The sequence below is a fragment of the Lissotriton helveticus genome, chromosome 9 (genome assembly GCF_964261635.1).
Source record: "Lissotriton helveticus chromosome 9, aLisHel1.1, whole genome shotgun sequence".
Taxonomy (NCBI): domain Eukaryota; kingdom Metazoa; phylum Chordata; class Amphibia; order Caudata; family Salamandridae; genus Lissotriton; species Lissotriton helveticus.
The window spans coordinates 941672157-941696436 of NC_136070.1; the positions used below are offsets into that span (position 1 = coordinate 941672157).

Sequence of the window (24280 nt, forward strand, 5' to 3'; positions counted from 1 at the left end):
TTATTTAGGGACCGATGTAGGTCGGTCGGTAACGGCCGAAAATCGGTATTTTCGGCCGTTACCGACCGGTATTACAGAAATGGGATGTAGGGGCATGTGTAACTGATTCGGTAAAATTACAGATCGGTAAATTTACCGATCGGTATTTCTACCGAATCGGTAATTATGAGATGTAGGTGGGACTCTTCTGAGTCCCACAAGCCTTACAGAATCGGTATTTTAACATCAAATTCAATTTGATGTTAAAATACCGATTCCGGTGTGCATGCACATGTGTGCATGCACACCTATGCCATATGACAGGCAGACCTGCCCTTAGGGCAGGTATGCCTGCCACATGGCACCGAGCCTCTTTTGGGGGTGCCAGAGGGTGTCAAAGTGACACCCCCTGCACCCTTGTGTAATTCGGTATTTACCGATTCGGTAAATACCGATTCGGTAATGCCCATTCATTCCTATGGGCTTCAAAGCCCATAGGAATGAATGGGCATTACCGGTCGGTATTTACTGAATCGGTAAATACAGATTTTTACCGATTCGGTAAAAGAAACATCTGGATGCTCCTACATATCCCCCCTTCTTATTTACCGATTCTTAATTACCGAATCGGTAAAATTCGGTAATTAAGAATCGGTAAATAAGTCCTACCTACATCGGGCCCTTAATCTCTTAGCAGTTGCTGCAATGTTCTCTACACTGGATTTCACTAATGCCTACCTCCGTTAGTACTTTATAAGGACTCTAGACATATTACTGCATTCATTTCTCCAGAAGGCTCCTACCAATATTGCAGAATTCCTTTTGGGTTACTGAGTCCTGCATCACTTTTCCAACATAGTGTGCATGATTCCTTGAGAGGGATTTATGGGACAACTGCTTTCCAAGATAATAGTTTGGTTTTTGGCAGGAATTCTGAGAAGCATGATAAAAATGTGAGCAAAGTGACATCAGCTCTGTCAGAGAGAGCCTTCACTGTAAATTGTGAAAATGCAGATTCCAATGCACTGAAGTTCATTATCTTAGGTACCATTATTAAGGAGAGTTTTCAGATCCAAGCATACCTATGTGGAGGCCCACTGACAAGGAAACAGCCTTGTTTTTTGTGTTATAGGAGTTTTATATGAAATTTAAGAGGGTTACGCAGACAAGTAACCTTTTAGGAATTTCTTAGACATTTTACTTTTTGCTGCTTCAGGAACATGAGGAAATGATCTATTCTTTCACAGTGAATATATAAAACACTGTATTCCTGGGGAAAAATGTATTCTGGCAGTCAAAGCCAACAACTCCGACCTAGGTGCTGCTCTTCTACAACTTGATAGACACAAGGTATCAGTTGTGTTGTATTCGTTTTAAACTTTGATACCTTTTGAAAGAAACAATAAATTCATAATGTGAACCATGCTCTTGTTTTATCAGAAAGATACAAGATGTTCATTTGGGGGACAAGATTTATTCTTTGGACTGAACATAAACCTCAAGTTAATTTATTTGTGCCAAAGAATACGGAAAAATGGGAAAGTGTCAGCATGGTGTCCCATTCCACATCACCAGACACCCAATTATTCGTTCCTTCCCACTGTAGGTATCAGCAACATTAATTACATTTCCAATTCCACAAACTTGGACAGTTTCTGCGACCTATGGTATCTCCTGGTTTCTATTTCGAGATGAATAGAAGGTCTCTTCTGCTCATTAGCTCCTCATGTCCTTGCCAAGATTTCTCTTCTCAAGCCTCTCTGTCACTAATAAAACAACACTCCTTTTTCTAGCTATGAAACCTTGCAAACGCACCTGCAAGGAGAAAACATGCACAGCATGCAAAATACATTTTAAATTAAGGCATTGTTAAGTCAACCTTAGCCAACCATTTCAATATGCACTTTGAATACATGATTATATGTGCACGTACAATTTCAGAATGCAACAAGAATAAAGGAATTCATGGTTACATATGTCATTCACTTTCAAGTAAATGCAGTAAGACTTAAGACGTAAATATAACTATAAATGAGAACTATATGTTTTCATAATTACACTAAACATTAACGTGCACACATTCATGAGTATCTAGTTTTCTACAGTGAATACACTTCAGGATTACATTTGAATGCTTCACTCCCTGTTAATAAAGTTGGCCACACAGATATGGTTGAGTATATGTAATGCTTCCATAAGGTCCTGAAGAAGACCCCCACATCTTTGTCGAGGGTATTAGGCTGAAATGTGTTGACCCATTTTTGCGCCCAGTGGCAGGTGACTTCCCTTCTGTTATTGCTTGGTTTTTAATCCTGGTCCAGGGGAGCCCTAATACAGTCTATTGCATACCCTGGAGCTAGTTTTATCTCACATAATGTTTGGGTAAAAGTGAAACAAGGAACAAAGCAATGTATGAAGTGCAGTGCCCTGTATGCAGTACATAAGGGTGACCTTGTAGTTGGCTGGGGGGTTTTCAATTTCTTATATGCATACGCATATGAAATGAAATCATGGGTTGTTGAATTTCAGTTCGCTTTGAAAGGCAATGATATACAAATAAGGTAGCACTTCTTATAGATGGTAACTTCTGATGCTATTGAAAGTCGCTCCTGGTATTACAGTTGGAAGTGAGGCAGGTGGGTGATTGTTGTTTCTTTGGAGGATTTGATGGTTATTTTCGACGAGACGAGTGTGGTGGTCACATTTCATTATTTGAGCGTTTGTATTGTGTCATCTCTGAAAATCTTTGGGCCATATTATTAGAGTGAGTTATACTGGGGCAAATACGTCTAAATGTACTCAGTGGTGAATTTGTGAGTAAGATAAAAACTAGTGGCTAGATGAAACAAGCATTTGCAATGAAATAGGTCTTGCATTTGAGAGAGTTTAAGTTATTGCCATTGTAAATGACAATGCCTTTTATTTATATGTTTTGATAATTTACACATAAATAAAAGCCATTGTCATGTACAATGCCAATTGCTCAAACTCTAGTAAATGCAAGACCTATTTCACTTCAAAGAAGCAGCCTCCATTGTCCCGGGCTGCTTGGAAAGTGAAAGCGCGCATGTCGCGCTGAATGTTGTAGTAAAGAATTTCGTGCCTGCAGTAGGAGAAACTCATTAAAGAAAATAGTGCTAACAGACTACATAAAATATACAGTGTAACAACAGAAGTAAAAGGGCCAGCCCTCATGGGAGGTTACAAATGAAGACAAGGCGGTACTAAGGAGGGACTAACAAGCCTATTAACGAATCAGAAACCAGCATTTACAAAGGACAATGACACAAGCCAATGAAACATATGGGCGGAGAGTGGGTGGAACTTCAAGTCCATACTCGAATACAGCATGCCTCGCAGAGCAGCGCATGCGATGCCCAGGCTTGACCTAAAAAGAACTGTATGTAAGAGTGCTTTGTAAGAGTGCTCCATGAAAGCAGGTTTGGTTGGGTTACTCTTTGCTGTCTTATTTTGAGGAGAATGTGTAGAATGTCATTATAGAATGGATAATGAAAGGAATGGTATTATCTTAGAGGTAACATTGGCACTTGTCAACGCTCATAATAACTTGGAAAGATAATCCTAGTAATATGGAAGGAACTGTGGCAGGTTTGTGATTGCTTACGACAGTGGTATGATATCAATTTGGAGAATATGATTGTTATTTTGCAGGTGAGGTGAAGTTGCTTGTTGCAGATGATAATTTGAGGTAGGTTGAAAAGTGGTAATGTTAAGGTGAAACCCTTATGTTGGGTGCTTAACGTGATTGCTGTATCAATTCATTACTGTTAATGATGAGGATGCCATTTAAGTGGTTCAATTACTGCTTAGATGAGTTTGAGAGAAATATACATGATTGTTATTGCTGTGGGTTAATTGCAGCTGTGGAGAATGCTTTATCATATGTTGGGGAATATAATATTTTAATTGTAAGATATTTCTTGATTTGGAAATATAGTATATGTTCTGCTGGAAGTCTCACACAGAGCAGTTCATATTGGCCAATGGAGAGAAAAGGCATGTGTATTTCTGTTGTAATATTTTGTTTCAAAATGTGTTTTTTTCCTGTGATTGTGATTCTCACAAATTTATTAGAGTAGATAGCACTAACCTCAATAATAGTTGCCTTCAAACTATTTTCCTCCCTGAATGCAGAAGAAGGAGCGAGACCGCGGCCAACTGAGGAGAGCAAGCCTGTGCCTGCATTCAACAAGCAAGAAGGTAACCCTGACTTTGTACCCCAAAGGCGATGTACTGAACCTCTGTGACTGCCACTGGTGGAAACACTCCAACCCTGTCTTGTGTTTCTCAGTGAGGTGCTTAAGACTTAGTTAATATGGTGACTAAGTTAATTTAATAGGGTGCCTAAGTCAAGTTAATTGAGGGTAAAGAAAGTCCATCTCATATGACTTGGAGTATGCTTCAGCTGTATCAATCAGCATCTGCCTTGCTGGTTCTCTCACCTTTCTTATACACACCTAGTAAGAAAGCAATTGCGTTCACCTGACTCCAACTGGACATAGAGACATAGAACCAAAATAACCTTTCTTTGCATCTGATTTCTTTTTTGTGGTTTTGCTTCTTTGACCAGTCAGGCTGCAGCTGTTATTTTGCTACCTCTAGATTGGCTTAGAGGGTTGCTTACCTATATCTGTTATCTCTGAATTCTGGGATGCTCCGGTACTTAACTTGGTAGGACTAGACGAGGTTCCTTTGCCACTGTCTGTTTCATCCAGTTTGGTAAGTTCATACCTGCTTGTTGAGGAGCAAAATTGAGCCTTCAGCCATAATCAATTGCTTGAGTTTTGTCGGTCCTTATAAGGCTGAGGTACATAATACCAAGAAGGCATATATAGGCCGCCATATTACCACTTAGTTTTAATTTCAGGAAGACTCATTTCAAATTCTGAATGATCTTCAAAAGTGCTCCCCTTCCTAATCGTCACTGCTGGTTGACCAAGCTGGAGCATTTTATCGGTTTGCACCGTGGAATTGAGGGTAACATGGTGAAACGGAAAGGAGCCATTGATAAGGGGTCTATTTAGAGACAGTTTAATACGTGCCACGATATACCCCTGAGGAAGGGATTTTTCCCGAAATGCATTGTGTTTTCGTCAATAAAGCGTGACATGTGGAAACATTTGTCATTCCTGTGCCTATTTTGAATAACATTGAATGGCAACGAAAATGAGTAAAAAAGATGGATTATGATGGAGAAAATTGTGGAATAAGTATAGAGGTTCATGAATTTAATTTATTGGATTTGTTTTGAGATTGGCTGTGCAGCTTGAAGGGGATCGCAATGAGGTGCCCACTTGTTCTCACTAGATTGCAGTGCGATTGGACAGAGCGCCTAGCAAGCTAGCACACCTACAAGGTTGAATTGAGAGAGTACGCTGATGATGGTACACAATGAAAATGGGAGTAACTAAAGTGAAGGTGTGCATCTCACCACCCCTTATTTGTTATTGAATCCCCTTCCTAATCTGCCATTATTCCCTCGAAACGATTATGAACAAAATTGGACAAGGAACCCAAATACACTGTGGATCATTATCGAGCGCTAGCACGATGCGACAATCTCTTAAAGAAATGCAAACACCTGTGTGCGGAACAATTTTCCACTCTAGTGAATTAGAAAAAGTGTTGAGATTTCTGCAGCTATTTTCTAAAACTCTTGCCCACCAAGCTGTGAATTAATGCCTCAATTTCGGCGTGTTACAGACTATTAAACACCACTAGTTAAGAAGCAACAAGGTAACTCTCTGTCTGCTAACGACCACCCAATGTATAACCGGCACTAGTTACTGATGCTATTGGAGTGCTTATGTCATGAGGTGCGTCTAGCAGCCCACGCATGATTTTCAGACACTATCCCATTCTTTTTTCTCCATTTTCTTATTTTTAACGGATGCCTCAGAGGTTAGAGCTATCATAACTCCACCCCTTGAACAATATGTAAAAGGAAAAAGTCCAATGATCACTTCCTGGTTTTTTTCCCCGTCAAGCTGTAAGCACATAGGGGCATATTATCAAGACAGGCGATAAAATTATCGCCACTTTAGCGGAAGAAAACTGCCGCTAAAACGGCGATAATGGGCTTGATAATATGCTCTATGGAATTCCAATTGAAGCCCATGTTAGATGTCCTTCACATCTAACATGGGCTTCAATTGGAATTCCATAGAGCATATTATCAAGCCCATTATTGCCGTTTTAGCGGCAGTTTTCTGTCGCTAAAGCGGCGATAATGGTAACGCCGTGCTTGATAATATGCCCCATAATGCGTTATTTATATAGATCATGTGAGACCTGCACCAGTGCTTTCTGCCTTTTCCATCGCCCATTTCTTGTCCATTACCTGGCCCATTACATATTTTCTTTGTGGTGTAAGGCTTAGATTTGGGGACTGATACTTGTAGAGTACGAGTGAGAGCATGCCTGCGCCCATGGTGATTCCCATCTAGCCTATCTGCAGGGCGGGTTGGGGATAACATTGATGGAATGCTGGGGCCCAGGTTCTCATCGAGTTCCCTGGCATCCCTTGACTGTCAGCCCTGTTGGTGGTCTCGCAAGACTCAGCGGGTGCCGTGTAGTTCCACTACTGAGCAACAGATCAAAGTAGGAAGCTATGGAAGACAAGAAGCGCTCAGCGTGACTGCATCATTGTGACGCCTCTCTTGAAAAAGCTGAGGGTAAACCAGCAAATGCTGGCTTGCCTTGAGCAAATGTCCTCCAAGACTTGATAAATTCAACTGAGGGGGTAGCTTTCAGACCTCGAGAGGATCCTTCTTCTGAGTAAGGCAAATAGGAGGACTGTGTGGAACCAGAAGTGGAGAATTCAGGAGAGGACCTTGAGTAGAAAAGACGATAACCCTTCGGAGGTGCTGCAACATCCACTTCAATTTAGTCTGTTGTGTACAACAAGCAAACTATATGGTGGTTGAAATAAGTATCTGGATATGGGGACTAAGAGATTACAAGAAAGACCCTGAACCGGAGTGCTGAAGATTACCAAAAAGTAGTCAGAGCATTAATTCTTCGTCTATCTTCCTCACCCCAGTCCTTATGTCATGAGGCACACCTCGGTTCATTCGACCACAGAACATAAACCAATAAAAGACAGAAACACAATGAAATAATACTTCACCTGGTGAAATGTATTAGAACTTGTTGAAGAACATCATCTTTACTTTTATGAATGTCAACATGATATGGAGCTTTGATAGGTCCCACCTTTGAAGGCATCAGTTTAATGAAAGGAATAGAAAAGAAAACAGGCACAGGGTAGGGTGGTAAACTCCTGTCTGGGTGTTGGCACACCTCATGGCGTAAAACCTGTGAAAAGAAAGACTAGGATTCGGAGTAATAAAGATTACCAGTAAGTAATGCAGCGTTTGTAGAACCTAACATCATACATCTTGCACAGACTAGTTTCCACAACCACTGGATGGTTGGAGAACCATTAACACAGAAACATTCACATGATGCGGGTGCCGAACCAATTTGAAATTCACAAAAATTTTAAGAACTTTTTACATGAGCTCTGTAATGATATTTCCCCTCCATACACCAGGACATCAATTGGAATCTGAAATTCAATAGTCCTATATTTGTTAAAAGTAATTTAATTGGAGCTAATTTGTGGCAAACCTCATGTCAGGCATGGCATTATATTGCATCTGAAGTTTCAGAAATGTACAAAATCTAGCATCATGTGGGGTATTCTGATTTCCCTTGGCTAAAGCTAATAGGAATTCAGTGGTGTGCCAGAATTCTCAAAGCAGTCAAGATGTATTTGATAGCTGGGGCAACTTGAAAGAAGTCCCAGTTTTTTAATGTGCACCAAGTATTAGCTGATCCATCTCACTCTTGTTTTTTATGTAGTGGCCTTCTCAGCGGAATACACTGTCAAATTGTTGAACGATTTATTCATAAACTGCAGTCTGATGCTTCTGGAAAAAATCTTGATGTGGAGGTTAGATGAAACTGAGGGGATCTGGACAGTATAAGAAGCAAGTGAAGCGAAGCACTGCCAAATATAGTTTCAATTTTTCCCAAAATAGAGACGTTTATTTTAATGGCAATTTCATTATCCCTGTAAAACTTTCTTAACTTTTTTTTAAAAACTCTACTGCCGGCCACGATGTAGGAGCAGACATGCTGATCATACACATGATTTTTCTGTGCCTCGCCTCAATCCATTTTGGTCAAGTACCTCCTAACTCCTGGAATGAGGTTCTAACATCCAGCATGCAGTGAACACTAAATCTGGTTGCTGTGCTCGAATCAATGTGTCTTCCACATGTAAGGTCAATTATTTATCTGTGCTTTCGGATATGTAGCAAGGATGATGATAGTCAGATGATGGAGGGAAATAGGAAACAGGCAAGAATTGACATACAGGTTGAAAATTAAGAACGTATAGAACTGTTAGGGAAATGATTAAACATTGTTGGTATTATTTATCACATATACAATATTGTGTAATTTATTTTCTCTACCGTCCCTCTCCACTATTCCCTTACTTTTTTGTTTGGTTTCTCATTTTCAATGTTTTATGTGAGTAATGTATTTGCTCTTCTTTCTCTACTATTTAAGGTACGGCAATAACATTGACAAAACGCTGGGTCATTAAAGTATACAGCGTACTGTTTTTTAGAAGTAGTGGTGGACATATTTAAATGCTAGTAACTCTCAATTATTGGTGTTCTTCCTACCAGCCAAGTGCACAGACAACGAAGTCTAAGAATTAAGCCAAAACCATATGGGTAGCTCGAAACTTGAATTTTCTATAGCAGTGCTTTTCCAAAATACTCTGGGGCATATTTACAATAAAGTGGCAAAGCGTGTCGTTAAGCCAAGAAGGCCAATGACACGCTTCGTCACTTAAAAATGCAGGGCTGTGCCATATTTACTAGAATATGGTGATGCCCTGCGTTTCCTCTTGCGCTGGTGCTAACTTTAGCTGCCTAGTGCCAACGCAGGCACCCTTGCACCATAGTGCAAGGGGTGCCTGTGTTGAGGGCAAGATTGTTTATGTGAAGGAAGTTGTCCCTTCCTGCACATAAACAATGTTTAAATGCCGTTGTGTAACTTCTATGTGTGCTGCTTAATGCTTGACACATAGAAGTTGCAAATCAGCATTTTTTTTTATTGTTTAAGTGCAGGAAGGGGTCTCTTCCTGCAAATAAACGATCATAAAGCAATTTGCTGCTTCTATGTGTGATGCACAAGGCTTACAGGTACGCGTACCGTGAAGCGCACCCGGCGCGCTACGGGAGTGCGCGAGCGGAAAGCTGATTGGCTGTCGGGTGTCTGTGAACATTCTAAACAGTCCGGAGAGTCCGCCATCTTGTGTCTCGGTAGAATCGAGACACAAGAGGTGAAAAAGAAAGGGGGAAATAATTAAAAGGGGGCAGTGTAGACACCCCCTGACCCCCTAGGTTTTCTCAGGGGGGTCTAGAAGGACCCTGAAGGGATAAAAACCTTTTTATTTTTTTTTATTTTCGCGGAGTAAGCTCAGGGTGCGCGCACATGGGCGCTTACCGGTACGCGTACCCTGAGCGCACCACGGGGAAAAACAGTGTAAAATATTAGAGTGAAAATACAGCTCTTTTTTGAGAATTGGAGGTAGTTCTGAAAAGAACTTTTTTTTTCTTCTTTTTTTAATTTTTTTAATACTTTTTTATAACAATTTTATATTTTTTTTGTATTTTTTTCAGGGGAAAAATAAAAACAGGGATTCCAAAACTGCTCAACAGGAGCAAAAAAAATGTGAAAAATTAGGGACGGGGAGGGCAGCGGTGTTCCTGTCTCTTCATAGCAATGAGTTCAACGCTCTGCTCCCCATAACAGAGCAGTTCATCACAGTCCACGCATAGAAATGTTATGCCTGCAAAGACCGGCTGCACGTTAGGGTCCATTCTTCCACGTGCTGCTCCCGAAGGTGTTGCTCCACCAGTGGAGGTGCTGCCGCCATCTCTTGGTAAATTCCGTGCCAGGTCCCTGACACTCTCCCTGGCAAAATTATTTGGGTGTATTCTCTGGACATGCCTAATTAATGTGGCATTTCCAAAGCTATATTTCCTATTAGGATTGCCTCTGGATAAAACAGTGCCACATATCTTGCAGGTTACCTTCGCAGCATTAACCTTTTTTTTCCCTTCAGGGATGTCAAAAGATTTCCAAATGAAGTGGTCCTTTGTTTTGTGGTGTGGAGGGTCCTCAGGCAAAAAACTATCAGAATCACCGCTGGATGACTCCCTTGCAGCCATTGCTGTAGATCAGAAAACTTTGAGAAGCAGATAATGCACAGAACACCTCTTGCTCTCTCCAAGTACAAAGCAATAGTGAGAGAAATGGGTGGGTTTCTCAATATTTGGAAAAAAAATATTCTGAACCAATGAAAAGTGTTATTTTAAGGTCACATGACTTGACGCGCTTACGCTACACGCTCCGGAGCGCTTCCGGGGGCGCTTACGCGGCACGTACGTAGGCGCTTCCGGGGGCGCTTACGCGGCACGTATGTAGGCGCTTCCCGGGGCGCTTAGGCGCCACGCCTGAGTGACGTTTTGGTAGCTTTACGGAAATGCAAATCATTTTCATTTCGTAAATCAAAAATACTGCTTTTATAAGTATTGTACTGAATGTCTTGCATTGTTATTTACTTTTCATACATATTTTTTTTACGAACGCACAAATAGCGCTCTCGCTGCGCTCTCGGGAGAGCTTACCGGTGCGCGCACCCTGAGCGCCCCAAGTCAAATGATACGGGTAAGCTTACCGGTGCGCGCACCCTGATGAAAAAAAAAATATACATTGAACAAATATATATATATATTTTTTAAATATAATTAATACTTATAAAAAACAGCTTATAAAAAAAAAAACGTAGGTTACAAAGTTGATATACAAAGGAATTTGCTTTTTAAAAAACAATGAAATTCACTGAAAAAAACATAGGTTTCACAAACGTTATAGTTAGGAATTAGCATTTAAAAAACCTTTGAAATTCACTGAAAAAAACATAGGTTTCACACTCCTTATAGTTAGGAATTAGCATTTAAAAAACCTTTGAAATTCACTGAAAAAACCATAGGTTTCACACCAGTTATAATTAGCTGAACATTTTACTCATACAAAACCATTGAAATTCCCTCGTTATAGTTAGTTGGACTCACTATAACTCGCGTGCCCGCAATCCACTGCTGATGATGTCACAATTACATCATTCATGACATGGTCAGTGACATCACTGATGACATCACTGATGACATCTCAAATGACATCACTGATGACATCACTGCTGACATCTCAAATGACATCACTGATGACATCACTGATGACATCATCCAGTAAATGTGTGTTCCTGTAAATTAAAAATAAAAAATAAAAAATGTGTTTAACATATTGTAGAATGAGTGTATGTATGAGTGTTTGGATAATGGATTTAGTAGGTGCGTGACTGACTGTATGAGTGGGAGATTAAATGTGTCTTACTGAATGCATGGGTTAGTGACTAAACTGTCTGAATGTGTGCATCATTATGTTCGGTTGTTGTGTACGCTGCTGCATGTGTTGACCAGTAGCTATATGAGTGGCTATATGGGTTATTGATTGGTTGTCCAAGTATTTGTATGTGAGGGTGAGTGTGTGTGTGGGTGGCTGTGAGGTGTGTGACTCTGTGCATATATGTGTGAGCAGTTGATTCACTTGGTATATGGGTTCAAGAGTGCATGTGGAAAGAGCTGTATGGGTGGTTGACTTTGTGCATGGCTGTGTTGGTGAGTGAATAGCTATCTCAGTGCTCCATGTCCAAGTAAGTACATATGTAAAACACAGTGCATCTGAGAGTTGGCATATATAAATGACTATACATGAGAGCCTGTGATTGCGTAAGTGACTGTATGGATCAATGTGTACTTGTATCAGTGATTGTAAAAGAGAGTAAGTATGTGTTAGTCTATGTTTGAATAAGTAAGGTTTAGTGTCTATAACTGTGTAGTTGAGGAAATGGGAGTGTGATTGATTCTTTGCATAACTGACTAGGTGTGTGAGTAACTCTGTGGAGGAGTGTCAGCGTGTGAGTGTCTGTATAGGTGTATGAGTGGATATGATAGTGTTCTATTGATGAGTGACTGTATGTATCAGTGATTGTATGGGTGAATGAGTGGATGTGTGTGTAGACCTAGAAATCAGTGAGTGCTTATGTGGTAACTGGTATTGCTGTGTCAATGGTTTCCAGAATGGTAGTATGTATTTAACACTGGGTGTATCAAAGGTTAGATTAGAGTGTGAGGAGGTGCATCGTATTATCACATGGATGATGTCATCAGTGATGTCACCAGTGATGTCATTTGATATGTCATCAGTGATGTCATCAGTGATGTCATTTGAGATGTCATCAGTGATGTCACTGACCATGTCATGAATGATGTAATATGTGACATCATAAGCAGTGGATTGCGGGCACGCGAGTTATAGTGAATCCAACTAACTATAACGTGGGAATTTCAATGGTTTTGTATGAGTAAAATGTTCAGCTAACTATAACTGGTGTGAAACCTATGGTTTTTTCAGTGAATTTCAAAGGTTTTTTATATGCTAATTCCTAACTATAACGAGTGTGAAACCTATGTTTTTTTCAGTGAATATATATATATATATATATATATATATATATATATATATATATATATATATATATATATATATATAGCGGCATGGTTCAACCGCGGAGCTACACACCACTTCAAAAAGCGCGCCATAACTACCCGCAAAGGAACCTCAGAGGAAGATCGGCAAAGGCAACAGGGTAGCGGCTGCCACCAGGGACCGACCCCCGGTTAAGTCCCAAGCACGCTTGAAAATGGTGTGCAAGGGGATCGCGGCATTACTTTACCGGCTGTAGTCACGGACATCACCCACTGAAGGGAAATAATTGAGAGGCTGACTACAGGGACCACAATGCTCTATATCGCAGTCCACCGCGGCACCCACTAGAGGGAAATTCACTGAGATAAAAAAGAAGCAATTACCTGGTTTCTGCATGCTCGACCTCCGGATGTCTGTAAGCTCCTCCTCTGAAGATGGCCAAAGGTTGGCCGAAATGCATTAGGACTATCGGAGCATTTACAAATTAAATCTTTGAATTACCGCGATGTGTGCGGCTCATTCTTTCCCACAAGGAGAGGTTTGTGCAATATATATATATATATATATATATATATATATATATATATATATATATATATATATATATATATTTATATATATATATACATATATATATATATATGTATGTATGTTTTTTGTTTCATATGTATGTATGTTTTTTGTTTTTCACTGAAAAAGCCAAAGGTTACAGGGACTTTATAGTCAATCTCAGGTTTCACTCATATAAAAAAATTCAAATTCAGCAATTATAGTTATCTGAGCTAACCCCCACCATTTCAAAAGCTCCTGGGGGGGTGGTCCCCGGGGCTTGGGGGTCCATAATGGACCCCCAAATTTAAAACTTAGTGCCCCGGGGAGGTGGCGGTCCCCGGGGAATGTGGGGGGGCCTGAGAGCCCCCCACACAATTGAAATAAGCCCCGGGGGTGGCAGTCCCCGGGGCTGGAAGGCTTGAGAGCCCACCGCTCATAATTAAATAAAGCCCCGGAGGTGGCAGTCCCTGGGGCTGGGGAGCCCCTCTGGGCCCCCCTTTACTTAACTATTGCCCCCGGGATTTGGCCCCCCCAGGGACCAATTATCAAAGAAGCACGGGAGCCTGCGCTTCTGTTTTTTTTTATCGGCAAGATCTGCGTATCCTGCGCGGATTTTGCTGATTTAAAAAAACAAACTTTTTGTTGGCCCTGGGGGTCCTTGTGGGACCCCCTGAGCAGGCCTAGTGGGTCAGGGTGTTTCTACCCTGCCCCCTTTTTGCGTTTTGTGACCTTTTTTTAATAGGTTTCTTGTGCCTCGGTTCTACCGAGGCACAAGATGGCTGCCAACACTTCCTGATTTGGAGTGTTGACAGCCAATTAAAATACAGCTTGTGCACGGCAGGGTGCGCTTAGTCTGCGCTTAGGGCACGCAGACCCTCCGAGGCCATAGATATATAAATGTTTTTAACTGTAATTTTCTCAGGAACTACTGAATGGATTTACACCATTTAAGCAAAAGGCACAAGTCTGAACTAAGGACTAACTCTTTGCCAAATTCGGTGTTATTCTGTTTAGCAGTTCAGGCTGTAGCTGCAGCTAAAGGTCCTATGGGAAATTGCATGGGGAAACGCGTTTTGGGACCCCCCCTTTTTCTCGGCCCCCGCTTGACTAATCACTGTAAAACTTTCAGAATAGAAGCGGACCAGAGCTGGCCAAAGGTTTCTAGAATTTCGCGAAGATCGTCAACCGGCACCAAAGTTATTTTAAATAGAATGTTGCGGATTTCCTATGGATAATAGGTCCTAACTATAACTACCTACTGGCGACCACCAGTAGGTAATATATATATCTTTGCTCCCACTGCACCTCAAATCAGCGCACTCATGGACGGGTGCTCTTTAACGCGGAGGTGCATCCGCGTTTCACATGCACGCTCACTCCTTCCTCTGCTACGGGTTCGTGAAAGCACTCAACGGGAAATTTGATTTTTCCAGATTTCTTTATTTCATACAATCCACAGTAAACATGCTGCTTTTTGGCTACGCCTTAGTCAAATGTTTTTATATTACGCGCCAAAAAGCGGCAGACTTTTAAATTATGTAAAGTGAATAACGTGATACGTTTTGCATAAAAAACACCAAAGGACCATTTCATTTCATAGTCAACCGCCATATTGGAATGTGTTTTCACACTATAATCCCTGTCACTAAAGCAAATATTATATACATTGCTACGTTATCTCCTTACGATGTGTCTAAGTTTCAATATCCCATACCGAGAGAATAAAATTGAAACTTCATAGCACAACATTGTGTTGGGATAAAAAATCAATCGATTCATACATTATCATGCCATGTATCGGCTATGGTACCTGTGCAAGGGTCCTCAAATTGTGCTGTGTATCGTTTTATGTTTATGCAACAATCAGCAAACTCACAAATTAATACACATTTCTGACATATCTGGTTACATTGCTTCATCATCAATAATATCCTGTTCAAATTTAATCCCCAAGATGAACTGCCAATTCTACTCCTATATTCATGCCTTTAGGGGTCTTGGTTCCGAAATCGATAATGTACCTTGATTCCAGCCTACGTAGTTTTTGATTATGTCTCCTCCCCTCACACTCATAGGGACCTGATCTAACCCATAATAACGCAACAGCTCCCTGTTGCTGTTATGTTTCCCAGAAAAATGCCTCGCAACAGGGTAGGTGACATCCCCCTTGGCTATCGCCCTCATATGTTCTGAAATCCGTATTTTTACGGAATGGATAGTACTACCAATGTAGAGTAAACCGCCTGGGCATTCCAGACAATACACCACATAACTGGTGTTGCATGTGAGAAACTTATTTATGAGTTTAGGCCTCTTAAGGCCGGTCACTTGATATGTGAGTGTTCTCTTACTCCCCACACAGGCCTTGCATTTCCCGCAAGGAAAGAAACCCCTAAGCTCCCTTAGAGTCCCTACTGTGTTAGGTTTCGTATGTAGGTGGCTTTGTACCAAACTGTTACTCAACGACCTTGCCTTCCTAAAGGTTATCAAGGGAGCAGAAGGAATGTCTGAGCCTATGATGTTGTCTGTTTTCAAGATATGCCAATTTTTCTTCAAAATCTTTCTCAATTCTTTGGCATCGCTTGAGAAGGTAGTTACCATTACAAATGTATTCTCTCCCATCTAATTTTTGTTCTTATTCTTTTTCGCCTTGTCCAAAAGGGTTTCTCTCAATATATTCCTGACCATAATACAGGTTACATCCAGGAAATCCCTATTGTATCCTCTGATGGTAAATTGAATGACACTTTCTTGGGCCGCTGCTTCAAAATCCTCCTCCCTAGTGCTGTTGCGTTTTAATCTCAGAAACTCCCCATAAGAGATGCTTCTGACTAGTCCAGGAGGGTGGTTACTTGCCGCATGCAATGTAGAATTTCCGGCTGTAGGTTAACGGTAAAGGGACACATGTAATTTGTTGTCAATTACTTAACTTTGAGATCTAAAACAATTACTGTGTCAGTACTGATCTCCCCACTGAACTCCAAATTCACAAAATTCTTTTTAGATCTCAAAGTTCAAGTAACTTGACAACAATTACATGTGTCCTTACCGTTAAACCTACCCAGCCCGGAAAATTCTACATTGCATAGCGGCAAGATACCAATTTCTCCTGGCATCCTGGACACCTGCTCCTCCCACCAGCCCATGAACAAGTTTGCATAGATTGTGAAACTTAGACACATCGTAAGGAGATAATGTAGCAATGTTTATAATATTTGCTTTAGTGACAGAGATTATAGTGTGAAAAACACATTCCAATATGGCGCTTAACTAAGAAATGAAATGGTCCTTTGTTGGTTTTTATGCAAAACGTATCATGTGACTCACTTTACGTAATTTAAAAGTCTGGCGCATAATATGAAAACATTTAACTAAGGCGTAGCCAAAACGTGTCATTTTTACTGTGGATTGTGCGAATTAAAGAAATCTGAAAAAAGCAAAGTTCTCGTTGAGTGCTTTCTCGAACCCGTAGCGGAGGAGGGAGTGAGCGCGCATATATATATATATATATATATATATATATATATATATATATATATATATATATTACCAGAACTTCGTTTTCTCGGCTTTCACTCGGTTTTAGGCACAGAAAACGATATATATATATATATATATATATATATATATATATATATGTAGCCATTAATGCAATTTAATTAAAACAAATCAAATAATCCCTATGGTTTAAAGAGTGGATTTGTTATGATCCCCGGGAATTGGTGCCGCCGTGGAGCTGTTAACATGGAGTTCAGTGGTGATTGTGATATATCTATGTATGTGTGTGTGTGTGTGTGTGTGTATATATATAAATATATATATTTATTTATTTACTCCAGTATTGGATCTTTCATAGATTCACATGCTTGAATCATTCCCCGTCATTGAGATGGGCATCCCACGGTACCTTAGAAAAGCAATGCTTTATTAGGTATAGACTAGAAAAGGCCCTAAGCCCCTTAGCTTAGTAACCTAGCATGATCTTTTTTGAAAAAGAGACCAAACATAAGTTTCAACCTATCAGGTTGTAGCACCCTCTGGAATGCCCTTGAGAAGCTCTAGCGCCATAGATTTTCTAGCGCATGTTGTGCAATGGAGTCTCCACTGAGCGCTCTGTTCAGTTTTTCCTGTTCCAGACTTGCTCTACAGAGAAATTGTAAGTTATATCTATATATGTATTACTTACTGGTGTTCGCCCGTAGGTATTTATAGTTAGGGCCAAAGTTTCCATAGGAAGAGCCTTTTGTGTTTTGCCAATAACTTTGGTGCCTCTTTTTTGGTTCAGCTGCAGTGTTAAAAGTTTCGGAGTGATCTGTCATGCCAGGGCCAAGAAAAAAGGAGGTCCCAAAATGCGTTTTCACTATGTTAAATCCATAGGGATTTAAACATTTTTGAACAAGACCATCGCCAGAACTGCTGAACGATATTACACCAAATTTGGCAGAAAGCTAGATGTTGGTCCAGAAAAAGTGCTTTTTATGATTTGGTGTTAATCTGTTCAATAGTTTTTGAGATATCTTAAACCAGGAAGTGTTTGCAGCCATCTTGGGAAAGGGGGGCAGGGTAGGAATACAATGACCCCCCACTTGTGGTGTGGTGCTACCACAGGGACCCCGCCATGTTGGATGTTGGGTGGATCCACGAATCTGCGGCAAACTTTTGAAAAAAAGATGTGCGGTCTCCCACTCGTCTTTTTTAAATATCCCAGTTGGACCAAATACCGGGGGCATGAAGGAGGGGGCCTCATGGGGCCCCCCTCTTGGGTTTATGCCAAGTCCCAGGGACCGCAACCTCACCAGAACTGTAAACAATGAAAATGCGGGGGCCCGCTTGGCCACCCACAGCCCCGGGGCCCGCCACCTCAACAGGGCAATGAATAGTGTAAATGGGGGACCGCAAGTCCCCCCTCTGCCCCGGGGTTCACCACCTCTTCAGGCACACTTGGTAACTAAATAGGGGAGGCCCTATATCACTGCCCGGGGGACCGCCACCTCCCTGAGGCACTTAAATGGAATGCAGGGAGCCCACCTAGCCCCCAGCTGCCTTGGGGACCGCCACCTCCCCGGGGCACATACATTGTTTGCAAAAAAATGCAGGGGAGGCCCTATGGCCTCCCCCACTGCCCGGGGTACTTCCACCTCCCCAGGGCACTTAATTGGAATGTGGGGGAGAAGCCAGACCCCCAAAACCACCCCAGAGGCTGCCAGCTCCTGGGACTAAAAATAAATAATAATGCGTGGGGGTCTCTGGCCCCCCACGCAGCCCCGGGGACCGCCACCTCCCCGGGGCACAATTACAATCATGAAGGGGGTCCGTTGCATACCGCCGCTCAGGGGGACCACCACCTCCCTGGGGCATACTTAAGAAACTAGAGGGGGCGCACTGCCCCCTCCTGGAGTTTTAGATGGACCTGGGCACTAACCACCCCCAGGTGGTTAGTGCCCACCCCTGGGACATTGCACTTTGCTATGGCTTGGCAGGAGCTTCCACAAAGCAAAGCAGAATTGCTTTTGTACAGAGGGAGCTGCATGTTAGCAGCTCCCTTTGTCCAAAAGCAATGCCGGCTCCTGCAGAAGGCGGGGAGCCACCCGGGACCTCGGGGTCCTTGAGGCTCCACCCGCAGTCCCCAATGGAGAGGCTAGGCCACGGGGGAAGGGGTTCCCAGGTGGAAGTTGGGCCAGGGAGGCGAACTATGCTGGTCCCCCTCCCTTTTGAAAAAAAATATCAAGGCCTGGCCCTGGGGGATGGGGTCCCTGAGGCCGAAATTAGCCTGGGGAGGGGAGCTACACGGCCCCCCCAAAAAACTCTCAAAACTCCAATATGAGAGAAAGCAGGCACTTGAAGTCAAGGGGATTAAACCATTTAATGTATCAAACTCCCCAGAAACAGGAACACACATCTCGTGGTCTGACCTCGCACCATACTTGGACAAGCTCCCAGAGGATGTTAGAGCAGGAACAAAAAAGGTCCTGCGTGGAGAGGAGCGCACTTCATCGGAAGTTATTGATTGCGCCATGGACATTGCTACCACTGCTTACAGGCAACTTGCAGGAGTGGATGTATTACAGGGCTGCCACCTCCTTTTGACCGGAGGTCCACAATAAGATACCTGATATGCCTTACGATGGCGAAGCATTCTTTGGCAAGCATATTGATGACGCTTTCCAGGCCATACAAATGGACACGGACATGGCTAAATCATTAGGGACCCTCCAATACATGAATGTGCCCTTTTGAGGCAGCCGGGTAAGAGGTCTTCTCTCCTACAGGGGTGGATACCAGCAGTATCACTATTCCTCAAGTTCCTCAGCCTCTCAGCAATGTCATGCTCAGTAAAAACAATGGCAACCACTACAAGCAACCGAGACCACTGATGCTGAATGTAACATCAACCTCGTTGATGACGACATCTACGACAGAACTCCCATCAACAACAATGCATCCGTCAAAGGCAGCACTCCTGTCGACTAAGGTGAACACTCTCCTGTTGACAGCAACACCAATGTTGTTGCTGAATACACTGTCCACAACCTTGTCAACGATCCCGTCGAGGACGGAAACATTTCTGGAGAGTTGCAAAAGCAAGAAAAATACAAGCAAATTACACCTGCTCATCCTTCTTGAAGCAGTGTATCACCAATACTACCTACACACCAGTTAGATGAGGAGGACTTGGATGGAACAGCCCACAGCCCCTTTGAGTTGCATGTCAAATGTCAGGAGGCTGACTGTGATGATTGTTATGAGAGTGAATATTATGAGCAAGTTTATTACGCCCCTCAAGAACAATTCCAGCACCAGTATAAAGAAGTCTGTTTTCCTTCATTTTTGGAGTCTGACCAACTGTTCATGTTGACTGATTACAGAAAGCGTTTCCCATCAGCATCGCCTACCACCACACCCATTCCTCCACCAGCAAAATCTCCATCTGTGCAGCCATCCACTCCACAGGCACCAAGACCATTGCTGTTACCTACTTTGGCACGTCACACTTCTCAGACAGCTCTCCTACAAGATCCTACATCTTCTGAAGATGACAGGGATGAAGGTGAGCTCCAAGACATGCACACGGATTACAATGATTACCTGTTACCTACACTCCTATAGTAGAACCCTGCAAAGAGGAAAATTGGGACGCCATGGAAAGGACACTGACCGCTATCACTGACCAACTGCAGGGTTCGGCTGCCCCTCTACTTTACCCACCTCCACTAGGGGGGGAAATATCTAACCACATTCAATGCTGGCAAGAAATTACAACAGATCAATGGGTCTTGGACCATGTTCAATTCGGCCATATTTTAAGTTCATCCAAACTCCACCACTCCAAACCTCCATCCCAATTCATCTGCAACTCCTCAAGTTGGAGGTCAAATCCATGCTTAAAAAAGGTGCTATAGAAAGGGTTCCTGTGGCACAAAAAGGGAGAGGATTCTATTACCATTTCTTCATGGGCCGCAAGATGCTTAAAGAGTGGCGACTAATTCTGGGTCAGAAAAACCTCAACACTTGTCTCAGGAAGCAGTCTTTCTGCATGGTAACGCTGCCGGACATACACTAACTTCTTAATAAAGAAGAGTATATGTCAACCCTCGATCTCCAGGATGCATATTTCCACGTTCCCATTCACCTAAGACACAGAAATGTTTTAAGATTCACAGTAGCCAGCAGCCACTACCAGTTCAAGGTACTTCCCTTTGGCCTAAAATCTGCCCATCGTGTTTTCATAAAGTGCTTGGCATCTGTAGCAGCCTTTCTGAGACAACACAAACATCAGATTTTCCCATACCTCGACGACTGGTTGGTCCAAGCACCTTCCAGTCAGGCAACAAAAGCCTGCATATGAAATAACATTCTTGGGGGGGCACCTCAACACCACACTCAGCAAGGCATATCCCACACCAGAGAGACAATCAAAATTAATAGCTTTGGCAAGATTAGTGCAAACAAAAAAGTATCTTTTTGTTCGCCTCCACAAACCCTTACTAGGGATTATGTCATCTTGCATTCCTTTAGTTCCATTCTGCCATCTATGGACGCGTCAGCTACAAAGGGAATTAGACAGACAATGGCTCCAGGCTATGGGGTCTTTCGACAACCTTATCCAAGTCACTTAAGACATGATCACTGCCCTAGCCTGGTGGACGCAGAGGTCACACCTGTCAATCTGCCTCTCTTTCCTAAATCTGGCTTCCCCTTTAGTCATCACCACCACCGCTTCCCTAGAGGGTTGGGGAGCTTATTTACAAGATCTACAAGTCAGCAGCAAGTGGCAAACATCGCATCTACATTTCCTCATCAATCTCTCAGAACTCAAGGCAGTGCACAAAGCCTTGCAGGTCTTTATTCCTAGAGTCAAAAACTTCTGCACACAAAGTACATCTACGAGCGGAGCATGTCCCTGGAAAAATAGAATACCATAGCGGACACCCTCAGCAGACTGAGGACCTCTAGTCATGAGTGGGAGATCAATCAGAGGACCTTTGACAATGTCTTTCTCTAGTGAGGAGAACCAAACCTGGATTTCTTTGCAACCCCACAGAGCCCGAAATGCCGGTTCTTCGCAAGCTGGTATTCTCATCTGGGGTCATGGGGGGAATGCATTTTTGATCACATGGTCCATAATCTTTGTTCATGCTTTTCCTCTGATTCCTCTTTCCCCAAGAGTACTCACGAAAATGAAAGCCAAACAATGCAGGAAAATTCTCATAGCACCAACATTGGTTTACTGAGTTAATCCTTCTTATAGAGAAGAGCCACATCCAGTTGAGGCTGATCCTCTCTCTTCTGGCAATGAGCCAGGGCCAAATGCTGCATCCGGATCCCAAGTCACTTGACTTTTCAGCCTGGCTTCTGAGTTCAACAAATTTGCCCAACTGGGGCGGAGCCTGGCTCGCGAAGGAAATGGCTGCCGAAGCCTCGAGCTCTGGTACACTCACCAGCAATCCGTAAACTATCCGGTTCACCCTCCACTGAAGAGTTGTTAGAGGATCGTTGTCGAGACATCGGAGCATCACGGCTACCCGCGGATCGAATTCCGACCCCCCGGGACCCTTCAGATCCTGAGATTTGGTGCTGGTTGTGTGGCGAGGCGAGAGGCCGCAGAACCCCGAGCTTGAGTTAGGAGTGAGGCGGGGCTTCGTCACTGGACGTGCGGCGTGTGGCGGCTTGTTCGGACCGGCCCTTTGAAAGGCATGAGTCAGGCCCGAGAGGCCCTTGGTGAAGAAGGCGGGAGTCGACTGCGGGGCACTTCCTGTGTTTGTGGTAGAGAGGGTGCACCGCTCCCTAGGGCCCAGACCCCAGTCGGGGGCCCGCCATGCCCTATCATTGCAAAACTGCTAAATTATCGGGACAGAGATGCTGCACTGTGGAAAGCTAGGGACAAGCAGACACTTCCATATGAGGGGTCGAACATTTTGCTCTACCCGGACTTTACAGCACGAGTGCAGGATGCACACCGGCAGTTTGTACCCATGAAGAAACAATTACGGGAGCTGGGATTGGACTATGCAATGCTGTACCCAGCCAAGCTATGGGTGAACAGGCAAGGCTGTTCCCACATCTTTACGGACCCGAAGGCTCTACAGAAGGTGCTCAAGGACTGGACAAGGGAACAACGGAAAAGCCCGGAGCGACAGCTTTTGGACCAAGCAGCTGGAGGATCACTTGAGGAACAGGACTGAGACCCAACTGGTCGCAAGAATTTGATAAGTGGTACGTGGTTTGGGGGGTCGGGGGGAGATGAGTGTGGTAGAAATGTACATAACGCAATGCTGGGGCGGACAATTATGGACACTCAGATTTGTATATCTACTCCAAGAACTCACGCTGTAATCAGGTATGAGGAAGTTTTAAAGCAGTCTGGAGGTATTAACATAGCGTCAGCGTTCGCCTCAGAGGCCCTATAACTGAATGCCCGAGGTCAGCAGGTCCACAACACCAGATCACATTCTGACCCACTTGAACTCTTTGTTGCGAACTGGGGTTCAGTGGAGGGTATGATGCTAGTTGTCGTGGGTGGGGGTCGAAACAGGGGAGAACTGACGTTCAGTTGCTAGTTGTATTAAGAGCGACCTCTGCCTGCAAGTGACAAACACCACTTCTGTTAATTGAGTTGGGGCGGGGGGGGGGGGGAGTTCCCTGTTAGGGATGCTGCTCGACCGAGTCGTGGGAGGTCAGCTGTGGGTGGGGGGAGGGGGAGGAAGGAGGGGGCACTGATTTTGTGAAGGAAGTCAGAGAGAGCAGCCATGTGGTTTTGTTTGATGCAGTACATATATAGATCTCAGGACTCAGGAGACTATGCTACGCACAATAGACAAGATGGTAATGACTAGGGTGGACATGGGCCAAAGACGTATAGATGCTCTCAGAGCATTGTCATGTAACGTGAGGGGCCTCAACGACCACCACAAACTTTGCAAAGTACTGAACTATTTCACACAATGTAGATGTTGCTCTTCTACAGGAGATGCACCTCCTGCTGCAGAGCCCTATGATGTGCTCCAGAGGACTAGTTGGGAATGTTAACGCTGCTGGCTTCACAACTCACGCTAGGGGTTTGTTGACATGGGTTAACCCTAGATCGTTTGCTGAAAGCGGACTCTGGGGGCAGGTTTGTGCTCTCTAGATGCCAGGGTAGAGGGCTGGACCTGCTTCTTGTTAATGTATATGGCCCCAATTACGACTGTCCGGAGTTCTTTGCCACATTAGCAAACACCGTGAGGAGGTACGGAGCGACACACATACTCTGGGGTGGAGACTTCAACCTGGTGCAGAACCCGGGGTTAGATAGGTCAGGAGGCCCGTTAAGGAGACCGGTGGCTGCGGCTAGAGCCGTGGAGAGAGCCATGATTAGTATGGACCTCATTGATGTGTGGAGGGTACTTCATCCATTGGACGGCTGTTTCACACATTACTCTGCTTATCACAACCTACATACACGTATTGATTATTGGCTAGTGTCGACGCCTCTGCAGTCCCAGATTTACTCCTGCCAGGTGTTGCCGCGTACTCTCTCAGACCATTCTCCCATATTGTTGGTTGGGTCCACTCCTAAGAAAACAATTCCTCCATTTACATGGCGTTTCCCCCC

The 24280-nt window shown here is 43.4% G+C and overlaps 1 protein-coding gene across 3 annotated transcripts in view; it reads left to right on the top strand.

Annotated features, from left to right (window-relative positions):
• LOC144783075 (SPARC-related modular calcium-binding protein 1-like) overlaps positions 1-24280 on the top strand; it is a 419240-nt gene that overhangs the window by 264239 nt on the left and 130721 nt on the right. Inside the window, exon 6 of one of the 3 annotated variants that reach the window (XM_078662241.1) lies at positions 4102-4200. The exons of 1 other annotated variant lie outside the window; for it this stretch is intronic. In XM_078662241.1, coding sequence (XP_078518367.1) covers positions 4102-4200 — 99 coding nt within the window. The remainder of the gene's footprint in view (positions 1-4101; positions 4201-24280) is intronic. One more of the 3 variants, XM_078662242.1, reaches the window with a different exon arrangement.